Source organism: Triticum dicoccoides, chromosome 1B (genome assembly GCF_002162155.2).
Source record: "Triticum dicoccoides isolate Atlit2015 ecotype Zavitan chromosome 1B, WEW_v2.0, whole genome shotgun sequence".
Classification (NCBI taxonomy): Eukaryota; Viridiplantae; Streptophyta; class Magnoliopsida; order Poales; family Poaceae; genus Triticum; species Triticum dicoccoides.
The window spans coordinates 545,646,788-545,669,994 of NC_041381.1; the positions used below are offsets into that span (position 1 = coordinate 545,646,788).

The window sequence follows — 23,207 nt, forward strand, 5'->3', positions numbered from 1 at the left end:
GAAGATAAATTGAAACTGAAGACAAACCAAATGCGAAGTCATTGCAAAAATAACGCCATGAGTGAAACACTTCAAACAGAGAAATTTGGTGGTGGCGTTACCCACCATATAGGAAGTATTAGACCCAGACACGGCGCACAATTATTGTGGCGCTCCGAAGTCAAATTCCATGTTAATGTATTCACACTCAGAGTGTAAGTCTTCATTGATTGAAGATATACATTACTTTGTGTGTTGCACATCTAAGTCATCAACATGCATAAGTGTTAGGATGTGTGCCTGATCACAGGACATTAGAGGATTCCAAGATATTTAGCTCACACTGTAACTTGCAAAACCTTTTCTCATCCAAGGGCTTTGTGAAGATATCTACCAGTTGCTCTTCAGTGTTGACATGAATGATGTCGATATCTTTCTTCATGACATGATCTCTGAGAAAGTGATGACGAATTTCAATGTGCTTTGTCTTCGAGTGCTGGACTGGATTTTTGGCTATCTTGATGGCACTTTTGTTGTCGCAGAAGAGAGGTACTTGTTTCAGATTGATGCCATAGTCCTTGAGAGTTTGCTTCATCCAGAGAAGCTGAGCACAACCAGATCCAGCAGCAATGTATTCAGATTCAGTAGTTGAGAGTGATACACAGTTCTGCTTCTTTGAAGACCAACAGACAAGTGATCGACCCAAAAAGTGACATGTGCCTGATGTAGACTTGCGATCCACCTTGTCACCAGCATAATCAGCATCCGAGAACCCAACCAAATCAAATTTTGAGCCCTTGGGATACCATAATCCGAGTGTTGGGGTGTAAGCCAAATATCGAAGAATTCGCTTCATAGCTAAGTGATGTGATTCCTTTGGTGCCGCTTGGAATCGAGCACACATGCAAACACTAAGCATAATATCTGGCCTAGATGCACATAGTAAAGTAAAGAACCAATCATGGAGCAGTATACCTTTTGATCGAACTCTTTACCATTGTCGTCGGGACCAAGATGGTGTTTGGCTGGCATTGGCGTCGTGTAACCTTTGCATTCTTCCATTCCAAACTTCTTCAGACAATCTTTGAGGTATTTTTCTTGAGATATGAAGATGCCATTCCTTTGCTGACAAATTTGAAGACCAAGGAAGAACTTCAGCTCACCCATCATGGACATATGATATTGCTCTTGCATCATGTATCCAAACTCATCAGTATACTTCTGGTTGGTGAAGCCGAAGATTATGTCATCCACATATATTTGGCACACAAACAGTTCACCATCATATGTCTTCGTGAAAAGTGTGGGATTGAGGGATCCAGGTTTGAAGCCTTTGCTCTTCAGGAAGTCTTTGATCGTATCATACCATGCGCGAGGAGCTTGTTTGAGGCCATACAGTGCTTTGTTTAGCTTGTACACCGTATCAAGATGTTTTGGATCTTCAAAGCCAGGTGGTTGAGCGACATATACTTCTTCTTCAATCTTGCCATTGAGAAATGCACTCTTCACATCCATTTGATATAGCAAGATGTTATGATGGTTAGCGTAGGCTAGCAGTATACGAATAGCTTCAAGCCTAGCCACAGGAGCAAATTTTCATTGAAGTCGATTCCTTCTACTTGAGTATATCCTTGAGCCACAAGACGTGCTTTGTTTCTGACGACTTGACCATGCTCATCTTGCTTGTTTCGATATATCCATTTTGTTCCAATAATGTTATGCTTGCAAGGGTCAGGTCGCTTGACAAGTTCCCAAACATTGTTCAGCTTGAACTGTTGAAGTTCTTCTTGCATAGCTTGAATCCATTCAGGTTCCATAAAGGCTTCAGCAACTTTCTTGGGTTCTGATATTGACACAAATGAAAAGTGCCCACAGAAGTTTGCTAACTGTGTTGCTCTTGAGCGAGTCAGTGGACCAGGTGCATTGATGCTGTCAATTATCTTCTCAATTTGTACTTCATTTGCAACACGAGGATGAACAGGACGAAGACTTTGCTCTTGCTGATCATTGTCATCATTGGGAGGATTATCTTCGGTCTGAGCATTGTCTTCAGGTTGGTTAGGTGCAGAAATGATAAGTTCCTCTTCAGGCTGTGCTTCAGAGGGCATGATTTCACCAGTTCCCATCAGCTTGATAGATTCGCTTGGAGGAGCTTCATCAAGTGTACTTGGCAGGAGTTCTCTTTGTGAACCATTGGTTTCATCAAATCTCACATCCACAGTTTCGATGATCTTGTAGAGATAGAGGTTGAAGACTATGTAGGAGTGCGAGTCCTTTCCATAGCCAAGCATGAAGCCTTCGTGAGCCTTAGGTGCAAATTTCGACTTGTGATGGGGATCCTTGATCCAGCATCTAGCTCCAAATACTCTGAAGTAGCTTACATTTGGCTTCTTTCCAGTGAGGAGCTCATATGATGTTTTGTTCAGAAGCTTATGGATGTAAACATGGTTGATGATGTGACATGTTGTATCAATAGCTTCAAGCCAGAACTTTATAGGTGTCTTGTACTCATCGAGCATTGTTCGAGCCATCTCAATGAGAGTTCTGTTCTTGCGCTCAACGATGCCATTTTCCTGAGGTGTGTATGGAGCAGAGAACTCATGAGTGATTCCCATTGTATCCAGATAAAGATCAAGACCGGTGTTCTTGAATTCAGTGCCATTGTCACTTCTGATATGCTTGATCTTCATGCCATAATTGTTCATTGCTCGATTGGCGAAGCGTCTGAAGACATCTTGCACTTCAGTCTTGTAGAGAATTATATGCACCCATGTGTATCTTGAGTAGTCATCAACAATGACGAAGCCATAGAGACAAGCAATTGTTGTGATGGTGGAGTAGTGAGTAGGTCCAAATAAGTCCATGTGTAACAACTCGAAGGGTTGAGATGTTGTCATGATTGTCTTCGAGGGGTGCTTTGCCCTAGTCATCTTTCCAGCTTCGCAGGCACCACACAAATGATCCTTCTTGAACTTGACATCCTCGATGCCTATGACATGCTTCTTCTTGATGAGTGAGTGTAAGTTCCTCATGCCAGCATGCCCCAGCCTCCGATGCCAGAGCCAACATCCTGAAGCTTTTGCGAGAAGACATATGGCAAGCTGTGGACCTGCTGAGAAATCTACCATGTATAGATCATCTTTTCGATACCCTTCAAAGACTAGAGACTTGTCAGATTCCATTAGTACAAGGCAGTGATATTTTCCGAATAGCACAATCATGTTCAAGTCACAAAGCATTGAGACAGACATTAAGTTGGAACCAAGGGATTTAACAAGCATCACTTTATCCATGTGTTGATCCGTTGAGATTGCAACTCTACCTAGACCCAATACCTTGCTTTTACCAGTGTCAGCAAATGTGATGTGACTCTTGTCGGATGGACGTAAGGTTGAGTCCATGAGAAGACTTCGATCACCAGTCATATGATTTGTGCATCCACTGTCCATAATCCATTCTGAAGCTTTTGGTGACATGCCCTACAGTGCAGTTAGGAGGATAGGCTTCACAAAGAGTGTTGTGAAGCATAGGCATTTGACACATACAAGGATTGTCACAGCTTAGATCAAAGTTAGGACACATGGTATGACTGGTAAGCGATTCAGATGTGAAGTATATAGTAAGACATTTTATCATGCGTCCTTAATGTGTTTTAGGTCCCCAGCAATAGCATCGGACGCCATTGATTACAGGTTGGAGACCTTTCTCTGCAAAAGAAAGTTAATTCTTCTTCGCCACCCACATCTTCAGGGGTGGCTTAGAAGCAATGAGTCTAAGTGCAGCATCTGAGAAGTTTGGCTTTGGAGCCCTAGCAAAGAGCCTTGCAGGAGATGAATGATACTCATATGAATAAGTAGAAAAGTTCTTAGTTCTATGAACATAGCGGTTTGAAGACACACACTCATATTCATGAGTCAGAGTATGATTTCCCTGCAAAACATTGACGTTAGGGTGACTCAGGTGAGTCATGTATCTGTATGAAGCCTTTGGGCCATATGAAGCCATAGGTTTGGGGTGTGCCTTCTTCCTTGGTGGTGTCATGACGACATTCACGGGAAGATTCTCAATGTACTGCTTAGGTACCCAGATCTTCTTCATAGGTGGTCCATTCCTGCAGTTAGTACCAATATACCTGGCAAACACTTCACCATTCTGATTCTTGAACAGCTTATAGTTTGCATCAAAGGATTCATCAATGATAATAGGATTAGCACATGTAAAGCCAGATAAAGTGGATGGATCTACTGAAGGTTCCTTTGCAGCAACCCATGTGGTTTTGGGGTACTGCTCAGGCTTCCAGTACGAGCCATCAACATTCATTTTCCTCTCGAACCCAACACCCTCTTTCCTAGGGTTTCGGTTCAGAATGTGCTTTTTGAGGACATCGCAGAGTGTCTGATGTCCCTTCAAACTTTTGTACATCCCTGTTTCAAGCAATGTCTTCAACCTAGCATTTTCATCAGCAATAGTAGTGGTATCCTCCGCAGAGGGGTTAGTTGCCACTTCAGTAGTTGAAGACAATGAAATAGTAGCAGCAGTGGAACATTCAGCAACAGATGTAGAGTTATCACGCTCAATGCATTTTAGACATGGTGGTTCAAATCCATCCTGAGCGGGACTGGTCTGTTGAGCGCGAAGTGACTCATTCTCTTTTTGAAGATCTTCATGAGCCGCTCTCAATTTCTCAAGCTCTTGTTTCCTTTGAAGATAATCATAGGAGAGCCTTTCATAAGTAGTTGAGAGCGTTTCATGACGACTTTCAAGTTCTTGGTACTTAGCATGAAGATTTTTTATGTCTTCAACTAAGGACTGTGAACGTGTCATTTCCGCGTCCAACAGGTCATCGCTTTTGTCTAACAGTTTTTGAATATGTTCCATAGCCTTTTCTTGTTCAGTTGCAATTTTAGCAAGTGTTTTGTAGCTAGATTTGGATTCACAATCAGAGTCATCTTCACTTGATGTTTTAAAGTAAGCATCATGTGATTTTACCTTGGCACCACGTGCCATGAAGCAGTAGGTGGGAGTAGGATCGTCTTCGTCATCAGCTTCAGCGTTGGTGTGGAAGTCATTGTCTTCAGTGTTGAAGATGGACTTGGCAACATAGGCTGTGGCTAGAGCCAGACTTGCAACGCCAGGGTCGGACTCCTCTCCAGACTCCACCTCCGCCTCCTCAGAAGCAGACTCCTCCTCTGAATCCATTTCCTTGCCAACAAAAGCACGAGCCTTGCCAGATGAGCTCTTCTTATGAGATGAAGACCTTGATGAGGACTTGGAAGAAGACTTTGAAGATTGCTTCTTCTTCTTGTCATCAGAATCATATTCCTTGCTTTTCTTCTTTTTCTTCTCATTGTCCCACTGTGGACACTCAGAGATATAGTGTCCAGGTTTCTTGCACTTGTGACATGTTTTCTTCTTGTGGTCATGAGTGGAAGCTTCATCATTTCTTGAGCTGGATCGTGAAGACTTTCTGAAGCCCCTCTTCCTAGTGAACTTCTGGAACTTCTTCACAAGCATAGCAAGTTCCTTTCCAATGTCTTCGGGATCATCAGAACCGCAGTAAGATTCTTCTTCAGATGAGGAAACAACTTTTGCCTTCAAAGCGCGAGTTCGGCCATAGTTGGGACCATAGATATCTCTTTTCTCAGAAAGTTGGAACTCATGTGTGTTGAGCCTCTCAAGTATATCAGACGGATCGAGTGTCTTGAAGTCAGGGCGTTCTTGAATCATGAGGGCAAGGGTGTCAAAGGAGCTGTCAAGTGATCTCAGTAGTGTCTTGACGATTTCATGCTTGGTAATCTCAGTTGCGCCGAGAGCTTGAAGCTCATTTGTGATGTCAGTGAGGCGATCGACGTGAGCTGGACATTTTCATTGTCGTTTCTCTTGAAGCGGTTGAAGAGGTTGCGAAGAACACTGATCCTTTGATCTCTCTGGGTTGAGACGCCTTCGTTGACCTTGGATAGCCAGTCCCAGACTAGTTTCGACGTTTCCAGAGCACTCACACGGCCATACTGTCCTTTGGTCAGATGACCACAGATAATGTTCTTGGCATTAGAGTCCAGTTGAATGAACTTCTTGACATCAGCAGGGGTGACACCTTCACCAGTCTTGGGAACACCGTTCTTGACGACATACCAAAGGTCGACATCAATGGCTTCAAGATGCATACGCATCTTATTCTTCCAGTAGGGATATTCAGTTCCATCGAACACGGGGCAAGCAACGGAGACTTTGATTATCCCTGTAGTCGACATAGCTGAAACTCCAGGTGGTTAAATCGAATCACACAGAACAAGGGAGTACCTTGCTCTGATACCAATTGAAAGTGCTAGTATCCACTAGAGGGGGGGGGTGAATAGGAGATTTTTATGAAAGTCTTCAAAACTTGATAGTTTTGAAGACAGACAATCAAAATGACCTAATTGATATACAGCGGAAGATAAACTACAATAAGCAAACCATAGTCAAGTATGCAATGATATGAAAGAACAGGACTAATGGCAGCTAAGTAGTAAGGATCAGGATGGAAGATAGTATGAAGCCAATCAACGATAGTAGTCAAGCAATGAAGTCAAACATGTACGACAGATAGGCAATGACTTCACGAAGACAAACTCTAAGTAAAGGATGGGAAGGGATAGAACCAGTCACTTGTTGAAGACACGGGATTTGTTGGACCAGTTCCAGTTGCTGTGACAACGGTACGTCTGGTTGGAGCGGCTGAGTATTTAAACTCGAGGACACCCAGTCCCGGACACACAGTCCTTACCGTATTCTCCTTGAGCTAAGAACACACAGTCCTCGCCCAATCACTCTGGTAAGTCTTCAAGGTAGACTTCCAAACCTTCACAGACTTTGTCACTGGCAATCCACAATGACTCTTGGATGCTCAGAACGCGACGCCTAACCGGCTGGAGGATACACAGTCCTCAAGTGTAATAAGTCTTCAGGTCACACAGACAGAAAGACTTCAGTGATGCCTAACACTCTTTGGCTCTGGGTGTTTGGGCTTGGTCCTCGCAAGGATTTCTCTCTCTCAAAGGCTTCGAGGTGGGTTGCTCTCAAACGACAAAAGCCGTGCACTAACTCTGAGCAGCCACCAATTTATGGTGTAGGGGGTGGGGTATTTATAGCCACTGGGCAACCCGACCTGATATGTCCGAAATGACCCTGGGTCACTAAGGAACTGACACGTGTTCCAACAGTCAGATTTCAAACACACACGACAACTTTACTTGGACTACAAGCAAAGCTGACTTATCCAGCTCAGGATGAGATTTGCTCTCATTGTCTTCGCTCGAAGACATAGGATTTGGGTTGAGCATCACTTCAGTCATTCTGACTTCGTTCACTTGGACCCCACTTAACAGTACGGTGGTCCCTATGACTCAACAAAGAAGAAAAGGAAACAGCGAAACAACACAGTCTTCGCGCTCCATAGTCTTCACTCAATGTCTTCTCATGTCATAGTCTTCATGAATATCTTCACATACCACCATTGTCTTCAATGTCTTCACACATTTTTAGGGGTCATCTCCGGTAGGTAAACCGAATCAATGAGGGACACTACCTGCGTTATCCTGCAATTCTCACAAACGCATTAGTCCCTCAACCAACTTTGTCGTCAATACTCCAAAACTAACTAGGGGTGGCACTAGATGCACTTACAGTACTATCTTGCAGATGGTATCTACCCTCCTCGGTGCACATTAGTCAAGAGCATCGGAGACTGAAAAGAGGCAGGAGCATCAATGTGAATTTGTAAGGGTATAAGAGGCAGCCCGAAAAGATATTGATTGATCATTCGGGGTTTTGTAATCTAGGTTAATCATTGTTCATGGTCCTGCTCGTTTTTGGGACAAGCGATCCTTAAAAAATATCATGACATGATGCGTTATTCTTCACAATATGATTCTCAATGATGAGAGGCATGAACTTGAAATTCTATTCTTTCACGATAATATGGGTAACCATGTTAAACCAGCTAGAGACCCTAACCGCATTACAACATTTCTTCATACCTACCGAAAAATTAAAAATGCAAACACTTACTTTCAGCTTTATAAAGATCTCATTGAGCATCATTGACAAAGGGCTGATTAACTTCATTGAATTCATGTGTGATTTGTATCCGGACAAGTTTCGTATTGAATTATTTAGTTTGCTTTCCTGATTTCAATAATTATTTGTAAGTTAAATGATGATTTGTATCGTATCTGGACAAGTTTCGTATTGAATTATTTAGTTTGCTTTCCTGGTTTCAATAATTATTTGTAAGTTAAATGATTGTTTGTATTATAATATTGACATTTTATCTTATATTGTATTATGATTCTGAATATGTGGTATATCCTATTTGTGGCCCGTGGCCCGCCGCGGGCGCCGGCCGACCATGCCCGTAAAACGGCGGCCCCCGCGGTATGCACGACCGACACCCTCGGCGGCCCGCAAAACCGTTTTTCCGAACTGTAAATCGCACCCTTGGGGGCCCGCAAAACCGTTTTTCCGAACTGTAAATCGCAGAAGAACCCCTTCGGGTAAGTGAAAGAATCAAAAGTAAACCAAAGTAACTTGAGTGGCTGAAGAACCCTTTGGGTAAGTAGTGAAAGAATCAAAAGTAACAAAAGGAGTAACCAAAGTAACTTGAGTGGCTGAAGAACCCTTTGGGTAAGTAGTGAAAGAATCAAAACTAACAAAAGTAATCTGAGTCGCTGAAGAACTTTGGGTAAGTAGTGAAAGAATGACAACGACAACATACATATAATCATATTGACGGAATTGATCAACATGTAGAGAATCATATTGCTGAGGACGGAATTGATCAAAATCAATCGCCCCCCATACATGATTAGTGAAATAATCAAAAGTAACAAAAGTAATCTGAGTCGCTGAAGAACTTTGGGTAAGTAGTGAAAGAATGACAACGACAACATACATAGAATCATATTGATGGAATTGATCAACATGTATAGAATCATATTGCTGAGGACGGAATTTATCAAATCAATCGCCCCCCATACATGATATGACAAGAGTCTCACTGAGCAGAAAAAAAGATTTGCACCAGCCGGGAATCGAACCCGGGTCTGTACCGTGGCAGGGTACTATTCTACCACTAGACCACTGGTGCTTCATGTCACAGATGGTATTTGCCAGTTTCCATTCCTTCTTACCGCAGTCAGAATGGATTGCAATCACAAAGATCTGTCATGCGACAGTACCCGGCTGATAAGAAGTTACTTCATTTATTGGATCAAAATTACAAAGGCTGCTCGTTGCCATGCGTATACAAGCACGCTACAGAACAGACCACACACGATTGGCAAGGAGAAGTAACAAGAAGGTCAGACACACACAGAGCCGAGTGTCAAAATCCACAAGAACTCCTTAGAAGACGGCCGTGATCTCGGCCTCCCCGAGCACGTGCCCCTCGATGGCCTCCATGACCTTGTCCACAGTCACCTGCAAAACCCAGCACCACGAATCAGTGCTCACTCACACGTTAAAAAAGTTCAGAGCAGAGTTATTACTACGATGGAAGTTTTCTTGCCTTGTTGCCGAGGCTGAGCACGTCGTCGAGCGCGTAGAGCCGGAACTGGATGCGGTGACCGTGGGAGTCCGGGACGGGGCCGCGCCACCCGGGCTGCTTCCAGTCGTTGACCCCCTCCTGGACGCCGCCTGCGCCGCCGCCGGCGTTGGCGTTGCCCCCGGCGCCGGAGAAGCCCTCGGGCAGCCCCTTCTCCTCGGGCGAGATGTTGGCCACCACCCAGTGCGTCCACGGCACCCGCTCGTCCGCGTCGATGTCCTGCACCACCACCGCCAGCGACCGCGTGCCGTCGGGCACCCCGTACCACTCCAGCGGCGGCGAGATGTCCTTCTTCGCGCCCTGCCCCTCCAGTGTGTACTGCCGCGGCAGCCGCCCCTCGTGCGCCGACACCGGGGGGCACACCAGCCTCAGGCCCTCCTGCGCCATCTCGCCCGCCGGCCGCTCTTCCTGCCTCTCTCTGCTGCTGCTGATGCTCGTGCGATGAGTTCGCTGGATTGTTCTGGTTGCTGTGAGGCTGTGAGTGACCATGTGCTTGCCGTGGTCGGGTTTATAAACGGAAGGGTGGCACGCGGCGGGGGGATTCCGCGGGACGCGTGGCCGGCGGTGCCGGGGTACGTGTAGGTGTAGTCGGCTGGAGGCGTGGCCTGGGTTCATGGAGGGTCGGCGTCGGCGGGGACCCGCGATGAGAAGAAAATCTGGGAGACTGCAGATTTGCGATAGTTTTTTTTTTGAAACGAGGATCAGATTTGCGATCGTTAATCAGTCCTACTCGCTTCCTGCTTTGGCCAGGTGTCCCGTGCCGTGCCTGTCTCCTTTGGGCACGAGGAAGGCGATGAAAGATTTGTTTTCGCTTACTAGTAGTAGTACTTTCTTTTTTCTTTTTGATTGAAACTGTCATTTCTTTTTCTTCTGCGAGAGATGAGTCTGCTATTCGTGGATTAAGAGGGTGTTGGAATGGATGTGTTTTTACTCGTGAATTAACTAAGATTCGTCCCTATTTCTTTTCCTTAGCTGTAATGACCTGTCTGGACCAAGATAAGGACGGGGAAAGAGTGGAAAAAGAAAGAGATTCATCAGCTATGAAATCTGACAGGTATCGGTATTGAAGAGAGGGGGCTGTTCACAAAGCATCCCATGGAGGTGCTTCCCCAGCTGCTGTTCCTACTCCTTTGGCTGGTGCCAAATCAGGATTGAGAATCATACAAGTGTCCATCCGAATGGCATCACATTAGGAAAACCAGTATAGCCCTCAAATGTGCATATGCAGTTCAAATTTGACGAAATGTTCTATATAGCTCACAATGTTGCGTGGTTGTCAACATAAATGAAAGGAAATGAATGAGCTACTGAATTGCAGGGCAGGTGGACCAACAGAGTCATGTTTACTTTAATCATGAACAATGGTCTCATATAGGCTTAGCATTTTCATTGGAAACTAGAGTCTTTGCACACAATTTCTTTCAAACAGTTTGCATTAGTTCTTCCTTCATGCTTTCTATTTGGAAATCTTGCTAGTTTCAGTTTGTATCTCTTTGTGATAGTATTGGGCGAGAGTCTCCCCTAATTTGTGAAGGCTCTGTCAGCCATTATATGATTCGTTGTCGACATAACTCTCTGAAATACAATGTATTGATCATCAAATGCAAAATAAAAATAATGGAGTCCCCTTTTGAAAGAAATAAAAATTGATACCACTAGCCTTGAGGTATTCCCTAATTTCTTCAGACGGTACAACAATGAGCACATATTGTCATAAGTCACAACAGCTACAGAAACTACCTACTAGGCAACAATGCCAAACTGTGTAGACGCTGCAGCACTGGCAAAAAGTATTAGGTGGTGCAAGCATATGCATTCATAGCACAAATGCATAACCAACCATCACTGTACGTGCTAATGTTGACACAAAAAATTGCTATCAATTATTACGCTGCTATATATGGCCCCACGTCTACAAATCAGGAGATATTTTGATTCTTTGGAAAATAAGCATCACACGTTACTCTTTTCTCCAAATACATAATTTGTGATTCCACATTGGCAGCTTGTATTCCCTGGAGATAAGCTTGTGACATATGACTGCACCACTACAGCTATATCAGCTTACAAGTGTCCTCTGAAGCCCTGGAACTTCGCCATAGATCAAACGCCTTTTGCACTTTGAGGGCCTATGGCATCCCTCGTTTTGTTCTTTCAGAAACCATGTGGGGCGACCGGAATCTGAATACAACCACCGGATTCGTTGTCCGGTAACAGGACGCAACTCAAACAGATCTTGGCAAATTTGCGGCATTTTACGCTGGTTGCCACCGATTTGACACCCACCCACAATTATGATTGCAGACCCTTGATTCTGTTCCAAGTCCTTCCAGCTTAATATGATAAAATTCCCAGGAATAACTCTCTTGTCTCTTGGTTAGCTTGCCCAACCTGTTGAGACAACCTCGAAGGGATGGCTACCTGCAGGCTTTCTGGATCCTTGTTGAGACAACCCCAGTTTTGATTTCTCAGCTCGCATTTCATATCAATAAAACTCGCTATGATTTGTTGCCTGGAGACTCTTCCCTGGTCAGTGCTCCCAGCAAAGTTTACATGGTCGAAAGAAGAAGAAAATGGTTTGTTGAGGCCAACCAGGAACACACAAATTTTGCTTTGCGGGAACTCGTATCGACATCACAATGACATGGCACCATCCCCACCAATGCAAATGCTCAGAGTGCTCAGTAAATCAGATTAAGAATGACAAGAGATCAATAAACAACAACCACTTTGACAGGTTGATTTCTGTGTCCAGCCTCATAGTGAAATCAACATCACCTTCTTCATATCCTCTTGCAATGTTTGTCCCACGACGTTGAAAACAAACAGGAAGCAGTAACAATGGTAGGATATAAGAATCTGTCACAATAAAATTAGAAAGCGGTAGAATGGAGTAGGATAATTACTAACCATTGTAGAGCCATGATCTCCAGAGTAGACACTTTCAAGAGTAGCAAGTAATGTATCATCATAAGGATTTCCACTGCATTGTCATGACAGGATTATCACATTTCAAATTGTAACTTGATCTGATAACAGTATTCATGGTGTATACCAATCACGTATATACTTGTGGTTCAAAATAAAGTTGAATGAGATATCAAGAATTAAGACCTTAAATTGGCTGTAAAGAAATCTCTGATCACAGGGTTGCCTTTGTCATCACGAGCAGCAGAACGCTACATAGAGAGTGTCAACATAATTAGACTATTTTTATGAAGGAGTAGCACAGCCTGATGACATTCCTGAATACACACACGCGGCCAAGATCAGACGATGCCCCGAAAGAAGCCTGATAAAGAGCATGGCACCCGCGGCCTTTTCCTCTTTTTGCTCAAGTAATGTCGTCCCTTTGGATATACAACCATCACAGGCAAGGTTAACTAAATCGTCACCATCACCCACTGGTTTCACTCTCTGTTTAACTGTTAAAACAAACATCCTGCTGGCACAATCAACATCTGTTGGTGGGGGTGGTCCACTAAAACGGTTGCCCTGCCCTGCCAGCTTGATTAAAGGGGTGTCATAGGCTTCGTAGCTAGCTCAAGCAGGCAAACTGGTCACTGAAGATCAATGTACTACTGAGGCTCTCACAACCCAACAATAACATCCAAGGATGGTGTGGGTTCTCTTTACTCGATTATAACATTATTGCAGGTCGGAAATACACAGTATTTGTGCAATATTAGGAAAAAACAAATGTTTTTTTTTGTTGAGTATCTAGACAATACCGTATGTGCACCTGTATATCCTTGCACATACGACATAGTGTTTGACTGTGCTGCCCGTTGTGCGCACGTCCTAGAGTAGTGGCCACCTCATGATCTCATTCTCCACTAGGCCAGGTGCGGCACCAACTGTATATAATACCCCTGCCTATGGCGTAAGTGTGGTGAAACCTTTCCTTAATCTCCCCTCGAAACATGTTCGAATATTTTTTTTTTCGAAAAGGGGGGATATATGCATGCAACATTTCTTCCAGTGGCTAACTATCAAGACCAGTTCTTCGGGAGCCCTAACAGCTCGTGCTCTATGTGCGAGCGCACGTCCTGCATGCCAGGCTATTCCGGCAAGTGTCGTCGTACTCTTACCCGACCCCCCTTATCTCTCTCTCGTTAAACTGTATATATACGTAGTTACATACATCAAGATGATCAATACAGGGGAAGGGGGTCGCACCTGCGGCTGCCGCGGCCATCCTCCGCAATGCACTGATGCCGTGCTTGAACTCATGGTGCCCCGTCTGGACGGCGCTGACGCCGGCCCGTCCTCCACCGCCGGCCTACCTCCATCATGGCTCACCACTTCCACTCCAAGCTGGAACTCGAGCCCGGTGCGTACTCCAAATGGCGTCGGTTATTCTACTTCACTTGTTGCAAATACAATGTCCAACATCACCTCACCGCGGATCCTGCCCACTAGAGAGCCGTCTGGTGGAACGACAATCTCACCATCGTCCTCTGGATGTATGGTGTCACCTCCGAGGAGCTGCGGAACGTGGTCACGTCGCCAACCAGCACCGCCTACGACATGTGGGCTCAACTCCATCTCCTGTTCTGGGACAACCAGCCTGGCCGCGGGATCATCCTCGGCGCCGAGTTCCACAACATGGTGCAACGCGACCTCACCATCGCGGAGTACAGCCGCCGCCTCAAGGCCCTCGCCGACACGCTAGGTGACATCGGCGAACACATCACCGACCAAACCCTCACGTTGCAACTCATCTGAAGGGTCAGCCGCAAGTTTCAAGTGATGTCCACCCTCTCCAGGCTCGCCCTGGCTGCTCTTGGAGGAGATCGCCGCCAAAGAGCGCACCCTCCTGGACGACCGTCCTCCGCAGCCCTCACCATCGGGCAGGCGGCCCACCACGGCTCCGCATCCGACCGCGGTGCTGATCAAAGCCGCGATCAGGCGCTGAGCCGTGGTGGGCAGCCTGGCCAACGTTGAGGGCAGTGGAGGACGCCTTGGGATGACCGTCGAGACGGGCGCACTCGTTGGCGGCGATCTCCTCCAAGAGCAGCCCGGAGTGAGCCTAGAGAAAGGAGGAGAATGGGTCTTGCGTCACGAGCAAGGTAGCCATCACCTGAAATTTACGGCTAAGCCCCCGGATGAGTTGCAACGTGATGGTCTGGTTGGTGATGTGTTCACCGATGTCATCGAGAGCGTCGGCGAGCACCTTGAGGTAGCGGGTGTACTCGGCGATGGAGAGATCGCCTTGCACCATGTTCCGAAATTCGAGGCGAGGATGATGGCACAACCCAGTTTGTTGTCCTGGAACAGGAGATGAAGTTGAGCCCAGACGTCTTAGGCGGTGCTTGTTGGCGACATCAGGTCCTGCAGCTCCTCGGCGATGACACCATACATGCAGAGGACGATAGTGAGGTCGTCATTGCGCCACACGACACTCTCGTGGGTGGGATTGACGATGGCGTCGAGGTGATGTTGGACACTGTATTTGCAACAAATGAAGTAGAATAGCTGACGCCATTTGGAGTAAGCACCGGGCTCGAGTTCCAGCTTGGACTGGAAGTGATGACCGATGGACAGAGGTAGGCCTGCGATGGAGAACGGGCTGGTGTCAGTGCAGTCCATACAGCGCACCATGGGGCCGCCGCCACCTAGGTTCAGGCACGGGACCAGGGTGCTGCCTTAAGTGCGGAGGATGGTCGCAGGAGAGCCGCAAGGGCGGCTGTCGAGCGGCCAAAGAGAAAGAGGAGGCAACGGCCGCGGCGACAAGTGTGACCCTCTTTCCACAATCAACGGCCAAAGCAGCATGAGTCACCAAAATGGCGGCGATCGGGCAACCGGCAGGTGATGGGGAGTTGAGGTCAGTCGTGCGCGCGTGTCGGAGAAGATGATTCATATCGAAAGTGAGAAAGATCACAGATGCGTCTGATACCAAGTTGAGATGAAGGAGGATGGTCAGCGGTTGAGAACATAGGTGGCAGAGTGAAGGGCCTCAATCCAAAATGGGGATGCTAGGTTAGCATGCATGAGAAGAACACGAAGAATGTCGTTGGTGGTGCCTATGAGACGTTCGACCTTGCCATTTTGTGGCGAGGTGTGAGGGCATGAAAATCGAAGGACGCACCACAACGAAAGAAGAGGTCACGTAGGTAAGTGGTGAGAAATTCGCCGCCGTTGCCACATTGCATACACTGTATAGAGACATGAAACTGAGTAAGTACGTAAGCGTAAAAGCGATGGACCGTGTCAAAGAGTAGTGTTTCTGTGAGTAGTCATAAAAAGATATGAGGTAATATTAAAAACCAGAAAAATACAAGTTGGAGAGGTCCATAAATCACACTGGATCAATTGAAACAGCGCAGTAGCAAATGACATTGAGTGAGAAAAGGGCAACCATGGCTGCTCACGGACTTTGCTAGACTCACGTAAGGTTACTTAAAACTTTTACGTAAATGAATACGTGGAGGGCTGGGGTTGGAGGAATTGATGGAGGAAGGGGCCCACCCCCCGAAAATCAATGGGGACAGAGGTTTAGATAGGAAGTTTACGTAAGTTTTCGTTAAGCTCTTTGTAGATGTTGTATTATCGGGCTGCTCACCTCATTGAAATGCGGAACAAAACATACCTTTTTGGCATGTCATTGTTAGATGTAGGTGGCCAAGTACCCCGTGCAGGGCTGGCTGCCGCGGCCATACGAGGTGCCGCCGCTCAGAGCATCTCCAGCAATTCGGCCTACCAGGGCGCCAAAAAAGACCGGCTTGGGGGTGAGCCGGCGCTAGTTCGGCCCTTGGGGTTCGTTTTTCCCTAGCCACGCGCCCAGGCGCCACCCCCAAGGCACTCCATATTCGAAAAACATCATTCCCGCTCAAAGAAACAGCAAACCGGCGATCATCGCAATAGTTCAGCGAGTCGGTGTCACCGTTCGGCGATCAAAACAAAAGGACACGCAGTAGTTCGGCGTACAAAAAAAGGAAGGGCGCGGAAGGAGTACATCAAGCGTCGAGCTCAACCTCCGGCGGCATAGTCGTCGGCGTACGCGGGCTCGGAGGAATCGGCGCGGCTTCCGGGCTGTTCGGCGCGTCTTCTGTGCTGCTGGGCGCGGCGGAGGCATCGTCGGTGGGGCTGGGCGTAGTGGAGGCGGAGACATCGTCGTCCCTGGTCTCGTCGTCGTCATCGTCGGTGGGGCTGGGCGTCGGCGTCGCCGGTATCTGGTTCAGGATGAGGCCGCGCTGGGCCAAGAACCACGCCTAGAGCTTCTCGTCGCCGCTCTGGAGCATGTCAGCGCCGCCCATCAAGAAGGCGAGGTCGTTGTTCCTCTTCTTGGCATCTTGAGCTTGCAGTTTTGCGGCGGCGTTGGCGCGGAGCAAGTCAAGTTTGACGGCGCTGTTCGTCATCAAAACAGCCCACCTCGCCTCTGTTTTCTCCTCTCGCTCGGCGGCCTGGTTTTGGCGTCGGCGATGTAGTGCTCGATGGACTCTTGCACGCGCGCGACAGCTATCTCGGCGTATTTCGCCTTCTTGGCACCTTTGTTGCCGTCCGGGCGTCCATCGGCCGCGCCCGCTGTCGGCGCGTCCAGCTTGTACTTCTCTTTGGCCTTGGCGAGGGTGCGTCGGACGGCCGCCCATTTCTCGCACTTGTCGATCCGCTTGAAAACGTGGAGGTACTTGAAGTCTGTGTTGCTGTTGTCATCACGGAACATGGCGAACATGCGCAATAACTGCACCGAGAAAGAACGTCAGTTGGCCCAGAGCGTGCACCAAGGCACGCCCAGGGCGCGCGCAATGCGAAAGGGCGCGCGCGGCGAAACGGCAGCAACATGGACGGCGTGCCATACCTGATCCTCGACGCTGGTGCCGCTTTTCGGGCGAGCCGCGACCTCCTCGATGATCCCATGCCATTTGTTGCACGTCGTTTGAATGAGCGACCAATGGTTCGCCATCCCCTTTGACCCCTGCTTCATGTGCATGCCTTTGAAGTAGGGGGCGACGAGCTTTCGCTCGTCGAACTCGGCCTTGATGCGGTCCCAATACATCTCGATGCTCTGATTCGTACCGGTGACCGAGTCGAGGCAGACGACCTTCCACGCTTCGGCGAGGCACTCTTCTTCCTTGGACGCCCATTTGATGCGCGGTTCGGCGGGCTTGGCCTTCTTCTTCTTCTTCCTCTTCTTCTTGCTCTTCCTCGCCGGCGCCGGCGCCTCCTCCTCCTCCTCCTCCGGCTCTTCCTCGACGTAGTCGAGCTCGTCGTCCACGTCGGCGAGGTCCTGCGTAGCAAACCCGGGGGAAGCGGCGGCCGCAGCCGAGCCGACTGCGATGATGTCCTCCATATCGGCCTCCGTCGTGTCGGCGTCGCCAAGATGCGACGAGGAGGAGGCTTGTGAGTAGAGGCCACGACGGAGAGGCGGCGTTGGTGAGGTTGCGTAGTCCGGCGGCGAGTACGTGTACGGCGTGTACTGCACGTCGGCGAATGCGGGCGAGGGCGTGCGCTGGAGGGGGCGCCCATGGGGGAAAGTAATGTTGAGGTTGAAGCCACCATGGGCGTCCCCGTCGGCATAGCTCGGCGACGGCGTGCTCCATGAGTGCGGCGACGACGAGAACCCGGCCGAAGAGCCGACGCTTTGCTGGCTCCAGGGCGCGTACGGATGTCCGGGTGGATTCATCATCGCCGCGGGCGCCGCCTCCGCTTGTTCGGCCGCCGCGCGCTCCGCCTCCGCTCGTTCGGCCGCCGCGCGCTCCCTGGCCTTCTTGGCCCTGTTGCGCCTGTCGGCGGCGATAGCTTCCCGGCGCTCTAAATCCGCCTTCCACTCGGCGTTGGTCATGGCGGGGGGCTTGACCAACGGAGCCCTGGGCTTCCTTTGCTTCGGCTTCGGCGGGGCGGCGGCGGCGGGATCCGTCGCGGCGCGCGGCATCACGCACTTTTTCGGCGGCATGGCGGGCGAAACGGCAGGGGTGGAGGCGGGGTTTGACGGGAGGAATGGAGAAGAGGGGGGAGCGGGAGGAAACGGCGGGAAAAAGTCTTCCAGTCGCCGACAGAGCGCCCCACACCTCTTTTCTCTTCCGCCGGCGCGCCCAGACGACACCCGGTCGCTTGGGTTCGGGGCAAGACCGCCGGCTCTTAATTTCACCCAAACCGGCGCTAAACGAGATCCTGGGGGCGCGACTGGGCCGATTTTCGGTCACCGGCGCTAAAAATTCGCCCGGCTGGAGATGCTCTCATTGGTGGAGATCTCCTCCAAAAGCAACCGCCGCGAGTGAGCCTATAGGCTACAGGAAGGAGGGAAAGGGGTCTTGCATCGGCAGCAAAGTGGCCATCACCTAAAACTTGCGGCCAAGCCCTCGGATGAGTTGCAGCGTGAGGGTTTGGCCGATGGTGCGTAGGCTGTCACAAAATTTGAAGTCAAAATTCGAAACATAAATTTAACACTGATGTCATTTTTGTATTCTCAACCAGATCGCATACTCGAGCTCGCATACTCGAGTATCTCTACACCCTATACCAGATCGCATACTCTACTGTCTTCGTGTATTGCTGCTTGGTGATACCAGTCCTGAAGAAAACGCATATAAATCAAGAAACAGCATCATCAGTACGATCTGCCTTACCCGTAGTAGCCGGCCAGCCGGTGGGCGTATCCTCTCGCCCCGCCACGGGTTCTCCATCAGCGCGCCGTCTCCGCACTCTTCGTAGGTCTGGGGAACGACGGAGGCGAACCGACGCGCCATCCCCACGCCCCTCCCACGGTGGCCGCCACATCCCCTGCTCACTGACCTCGAGCCGGTCTGCGCGGGTGGCGCGGCGAGACTGCAAGGGGAGTGGAGAAGGGTGCACGCCTGGTTGCCGTGGAGGATGGGGGTGATGCGGCGCCAGCGGAGGCTGCACTCCGGCGTGAGGTTCGGGGGCAGGAGACCTCCTATACGCCGCGCCTGTGCGTCCGAACGTCGCGGCTTCGCTGAAGCGGTGCGCACACGGGCCGGCCCGATTATCAAGCGGTGAGCAAAAATTCGAAAAAGGTAGAAGCGCTCATGCGGTATCGAGCTTCCGACCTCACGGTTGATTGTAGCGAGGGTAGCCAGCCGGGCTAGCGACCTCGATCGACATAATCACAGCGCCACGCTAAAAGTAGAAAGGACAGAGGCAAATATTCAAAAACATTCAACATCTTTACAATATACGTTGAACAATTTTTCAAATATGGTGAAACTTTTTGTAAAACTACACTGAAAAAAATTTAAAATATACGAATGAACATTTTACAGTATACATTGAACAATTTCTTAATATACGATGAACAAAATTTAAATACACAACGAACATTTTCTAATTTATGTTGAACAATTTAATAATATAAAATGAACATTTCTTTAAATCATGATGAACATTTTTATAATGCAAGGTGAACTATTTCATACTATACGATGCACATTTTCTTAATACGCTGAAGATTTTTGTAATATGCGGTGAACTTTTTATATAATACGCAATAAAGAGAAGAAGAACAGAAACAGAAAATAAAAAGAAAACGTAAAAGAAAGAAAAATGAAAAGAAAAAAGGAACTAAAAAAATCGGAACAAAACAACTGAAAACCAGGCACAAGAGTGAAAACCCTGGAAGCCAAAAACGAAAAAAAAACGAGAAACAAGGAAAGAGCAGCGAAACCAAAATCCATACTTGGGCCGGCCCAAGTGGTGACTCTCTTCAGCGAAGGCTCATCCTTTTGACGCCTGCGGGCGTCAAATAGGATCCCGCCGGGGGCAGAGACGGCCGGCATACGGATCCAGGCGAGAGGAGAAAGGCCTCGGTACGGGAGTGCCCCATGTGCTTTTATACGCCGCAGATGGACGCGGGCCCAAAGGAAACGCGGCCCAGACCCCGGCCCGGGTTACCGCGGATTTAAATAAAACCTAATCGCTTCCAAGGTCCGAAGCAACGGGTGGCCGGTGGCGGCCGCCGAGATCACGTCGCCCAGCCTCGCCGTCGCTGGAGGTCAAGAAGCTCGATCGCCAAACTTTAATTCGTCCGCTACTTCAAGACGTAACCTAAGAGCATCTCCAACAGGCACCCAACATGCGGCGCGCTACAATCTGATTTGCGACGCGCGCAACATCAGATTTGACGTGGCACGCAGCACTGGCTCCAGCAGCTGCGCTAAAATGTAGCGCACGCAGCTCCACTAGTGCGCTAAAATGCAGCCCGCACGAGCAGCCGCGCATCCACATTTGTTGCATTTTACACAACACATTCATCACAGAAAACAAAGACATGGCATATAATTTTTAAATCACAAACATCATTCACAATCAAGTTTAAATGAATAGTTCAGTTTATTACAACTTATCAAATAAATAGTATTTTTAGAAATACAACAAATAGTTCAACAATACAACATCAAACACACAAATCATGATGATCTTCAGCGGCCATTCTAAACCCACCACTCAATGAGATTCTTCTTGAGTTCATTATGCGCTGCCGAACGTTGAATGGCATAATAGGAGGCAATAAAACGGGCCACCCTTTCAGCCCTCCGCCGCACTCGCACGGGATATCCCAAGAGCTCATACTGAGAGTAGTCTACATCTTGGCCACGCTCATTCTCGATGATCATGTTGTGCATGATCACACAAGCATGCATTATGTACCAAAGCATCTTCTGATCCTAAAATCTAGCCGGTCCTCTCACAATAGCAAATTGGGCTTGCAAAATTCCAAGAGCTCTCTCCACATCTTTTCTAGCCGACGCGTGAGCATTTCGAAAATCAAGATATTTCTTACCTTACGGTTTTTTCAACGGCTTCACAAATGTTTACCACTTTGGGTAGATGCCATCCGCAAGATAGTAGTCATTGTTGTATATACGACCATTAGCTACAAACTGCACTTGTGGCAGTTCACCATTTGTAATCTTACTCATTAGTGGTGACCGGTTGACAACGTTGATGTCATTCAAAGATCCAGGCATTCCAAAAAAAGCATGCCAAATTCAAGTCTCGTGATCGGCCACCACTTCAAGGATTATAGTGGAACCCTTTTTTTGTCCGTGGAATTGTCCATGCCATGCCTTTGGACAATTTTTCCAACTCCAATGCATGCAATCTATTGAGCCAAGCATACCTGGGAACCCGCAAGCTTTGTTCATCTCCAATAGCCTTGCGACATCTTCAGCATTGGGAGTTCTCAAGTACTCCGGGCCAAACACTTGCATAATTCCGACTGCGAAGCGCTTGACACACATGATGGCTTGGCTCTCACCCATGGCCAAGTGGTCATCAACTAGATCAGTCGGGATACCATATGCCAACATACGCAAAGAGGTTGTCACCTTCTGAAAGGTGCTATGCCCGAGCTCTCCGACGGCATTCCTCCTCTGCTGAAAAAACCAGTCATGGCTCGCTAGTTTCTCTGCAATGCGCCTGAACAACTCGATGCTCATCCTAAACCGGCGACGAAAGTACGACTCGGGTTATGTGGGATTCTCCACAAAATAGTGCCTCATCAATCTGTTGTGGGCATCAATCCTATCCCTTCAAATTTTCTGCCGACCCATAACCGAACCACCATGCTTCGTTTTTTATTGATGTTTATAGCTAGGATCATTGCAACATCCTCCTCCTCTTCCATATCAAATTCTTCTTCAGAAGAGTCATAGCCCGAACTTATCTAAAATGTTCAAAACTAGGCAATAAACAACATGCACCAAATTTCATGCAAAAATATGGAAGTTGGAAGCAATACATACCTTGCGGGCCTTTTGTCGAACACCTTGCGGGCGCCAAAGCGGCGGTGGGTGGCCGGGCGCTGTTCGTCGGAGACTGCCGCGCGCGACGGGCGGCGCTGACTAGAGAGAGAGGGAGGAAGCCGCGGCCGCGCGGGAAGAGACCAGGGAAGCGCTGGAACGGTCGCCGGAAAAAATGGGGTGGCGCGGGGCGGCGGCGGCGGCGCGGCTGGATGGGTAGGTGAAGTTGCGAGCGAGCGCTCGAGAGTCCAGCGCGCGGGAGCGGGCGCAGCAAATAAGCGGCGCGCGATGGCGTTTCCGCCTACGCGCTAAATTACATATACCGCGCGCGCGGTTTTTACGCGTCCGCTGGAGCGCCGGGAACAGTAGCGCGTGCTAAAACCGCTATTTTTTTCGCACGGCGCGTTTATAGCGCGCATATTGAAGATGTTCTAAGCACCCCTCATCTAAATTCTTCTCTGCATGTGATTACTTCGAGCCAGATCGTACGGTGTGAATTGCTGCTGTTTGTCCATGATTTGATCCTAAGTACGTAGATTCATGTGGTCGTGGTAGGTTGTGAAACAGGAGGAACAATACGGGCAGATGCAAATTTGCCCGTGATTGAATCGGACCAAGGAAATCCTTTTGGATGCTGTAGACAAATATGTGGTACTTCATAAGTTTGAACTAGTAAAAAGGTCCGTGCGTTGCAACGAGAGAAAAAACACCACACCCTCTTAATTTACAAAATAAGTTTTATAATCTAAGAATTTGTAGCTATTTCTTAACTACATGAAGAGTTAAAAAAGTTGTTAAAAAGATACATGATTTTTTAATCATAAAAAGAGATTTTTTTTCTGGAAAAGAATAATTTTTTATGGTCTCATGTTGACGCAAGTACTTGCGTCCCTATTTCATCACTATTTCTTGCCATACATGTTATAGGTATTGGTCCCTGTTTC

General features: G+C 48.2%; 1 protein-coding gene and 1 non-coding gene across 2 annotated transcripts; both read right to left on the reverse strand.

Annotated features, from left to right (window-relative positions):
* Nucleotides 1-9,035: 9,035 nt before the first annotated feature.
* Nucleotides 9,036-9,106, reverse strand: TRNAG-GCC. The gene has a single exon. It is a non-coding gene; the product is annotated as a tRNA-Gly (tRNA).
* A 94-nt stretch (nucleotides 9,107-9,200) lies between these two features.
* Nucleotides 9,201-10,053, reverse strand: LOC119348552 (UPF0098 protein CPn_0877/CP_0992/CPj0877/CpB0906-like). Its single transcript, XM_037616591.1, has 2 exons — nucleotides 9,527-10,053; nucleotides 9,201-9,438 (listed from the first exon to the last, which is right to left on the reverse strand). Exons 1-2 carry the CDS (start codon nucleotides 10,049-10,051, stop codon nucleotides 9,364-9,366), a joined length of 600 nt encoding a protein of 199 aa, XP_037472488.1. The 5' UTR covers nucleotides 10,052-10,053; the 3' UTR covers nucleotides 9,201-9,363.
* Nucleotides 10,054-23,207: the final 13,154 nt, after the last annotated feature.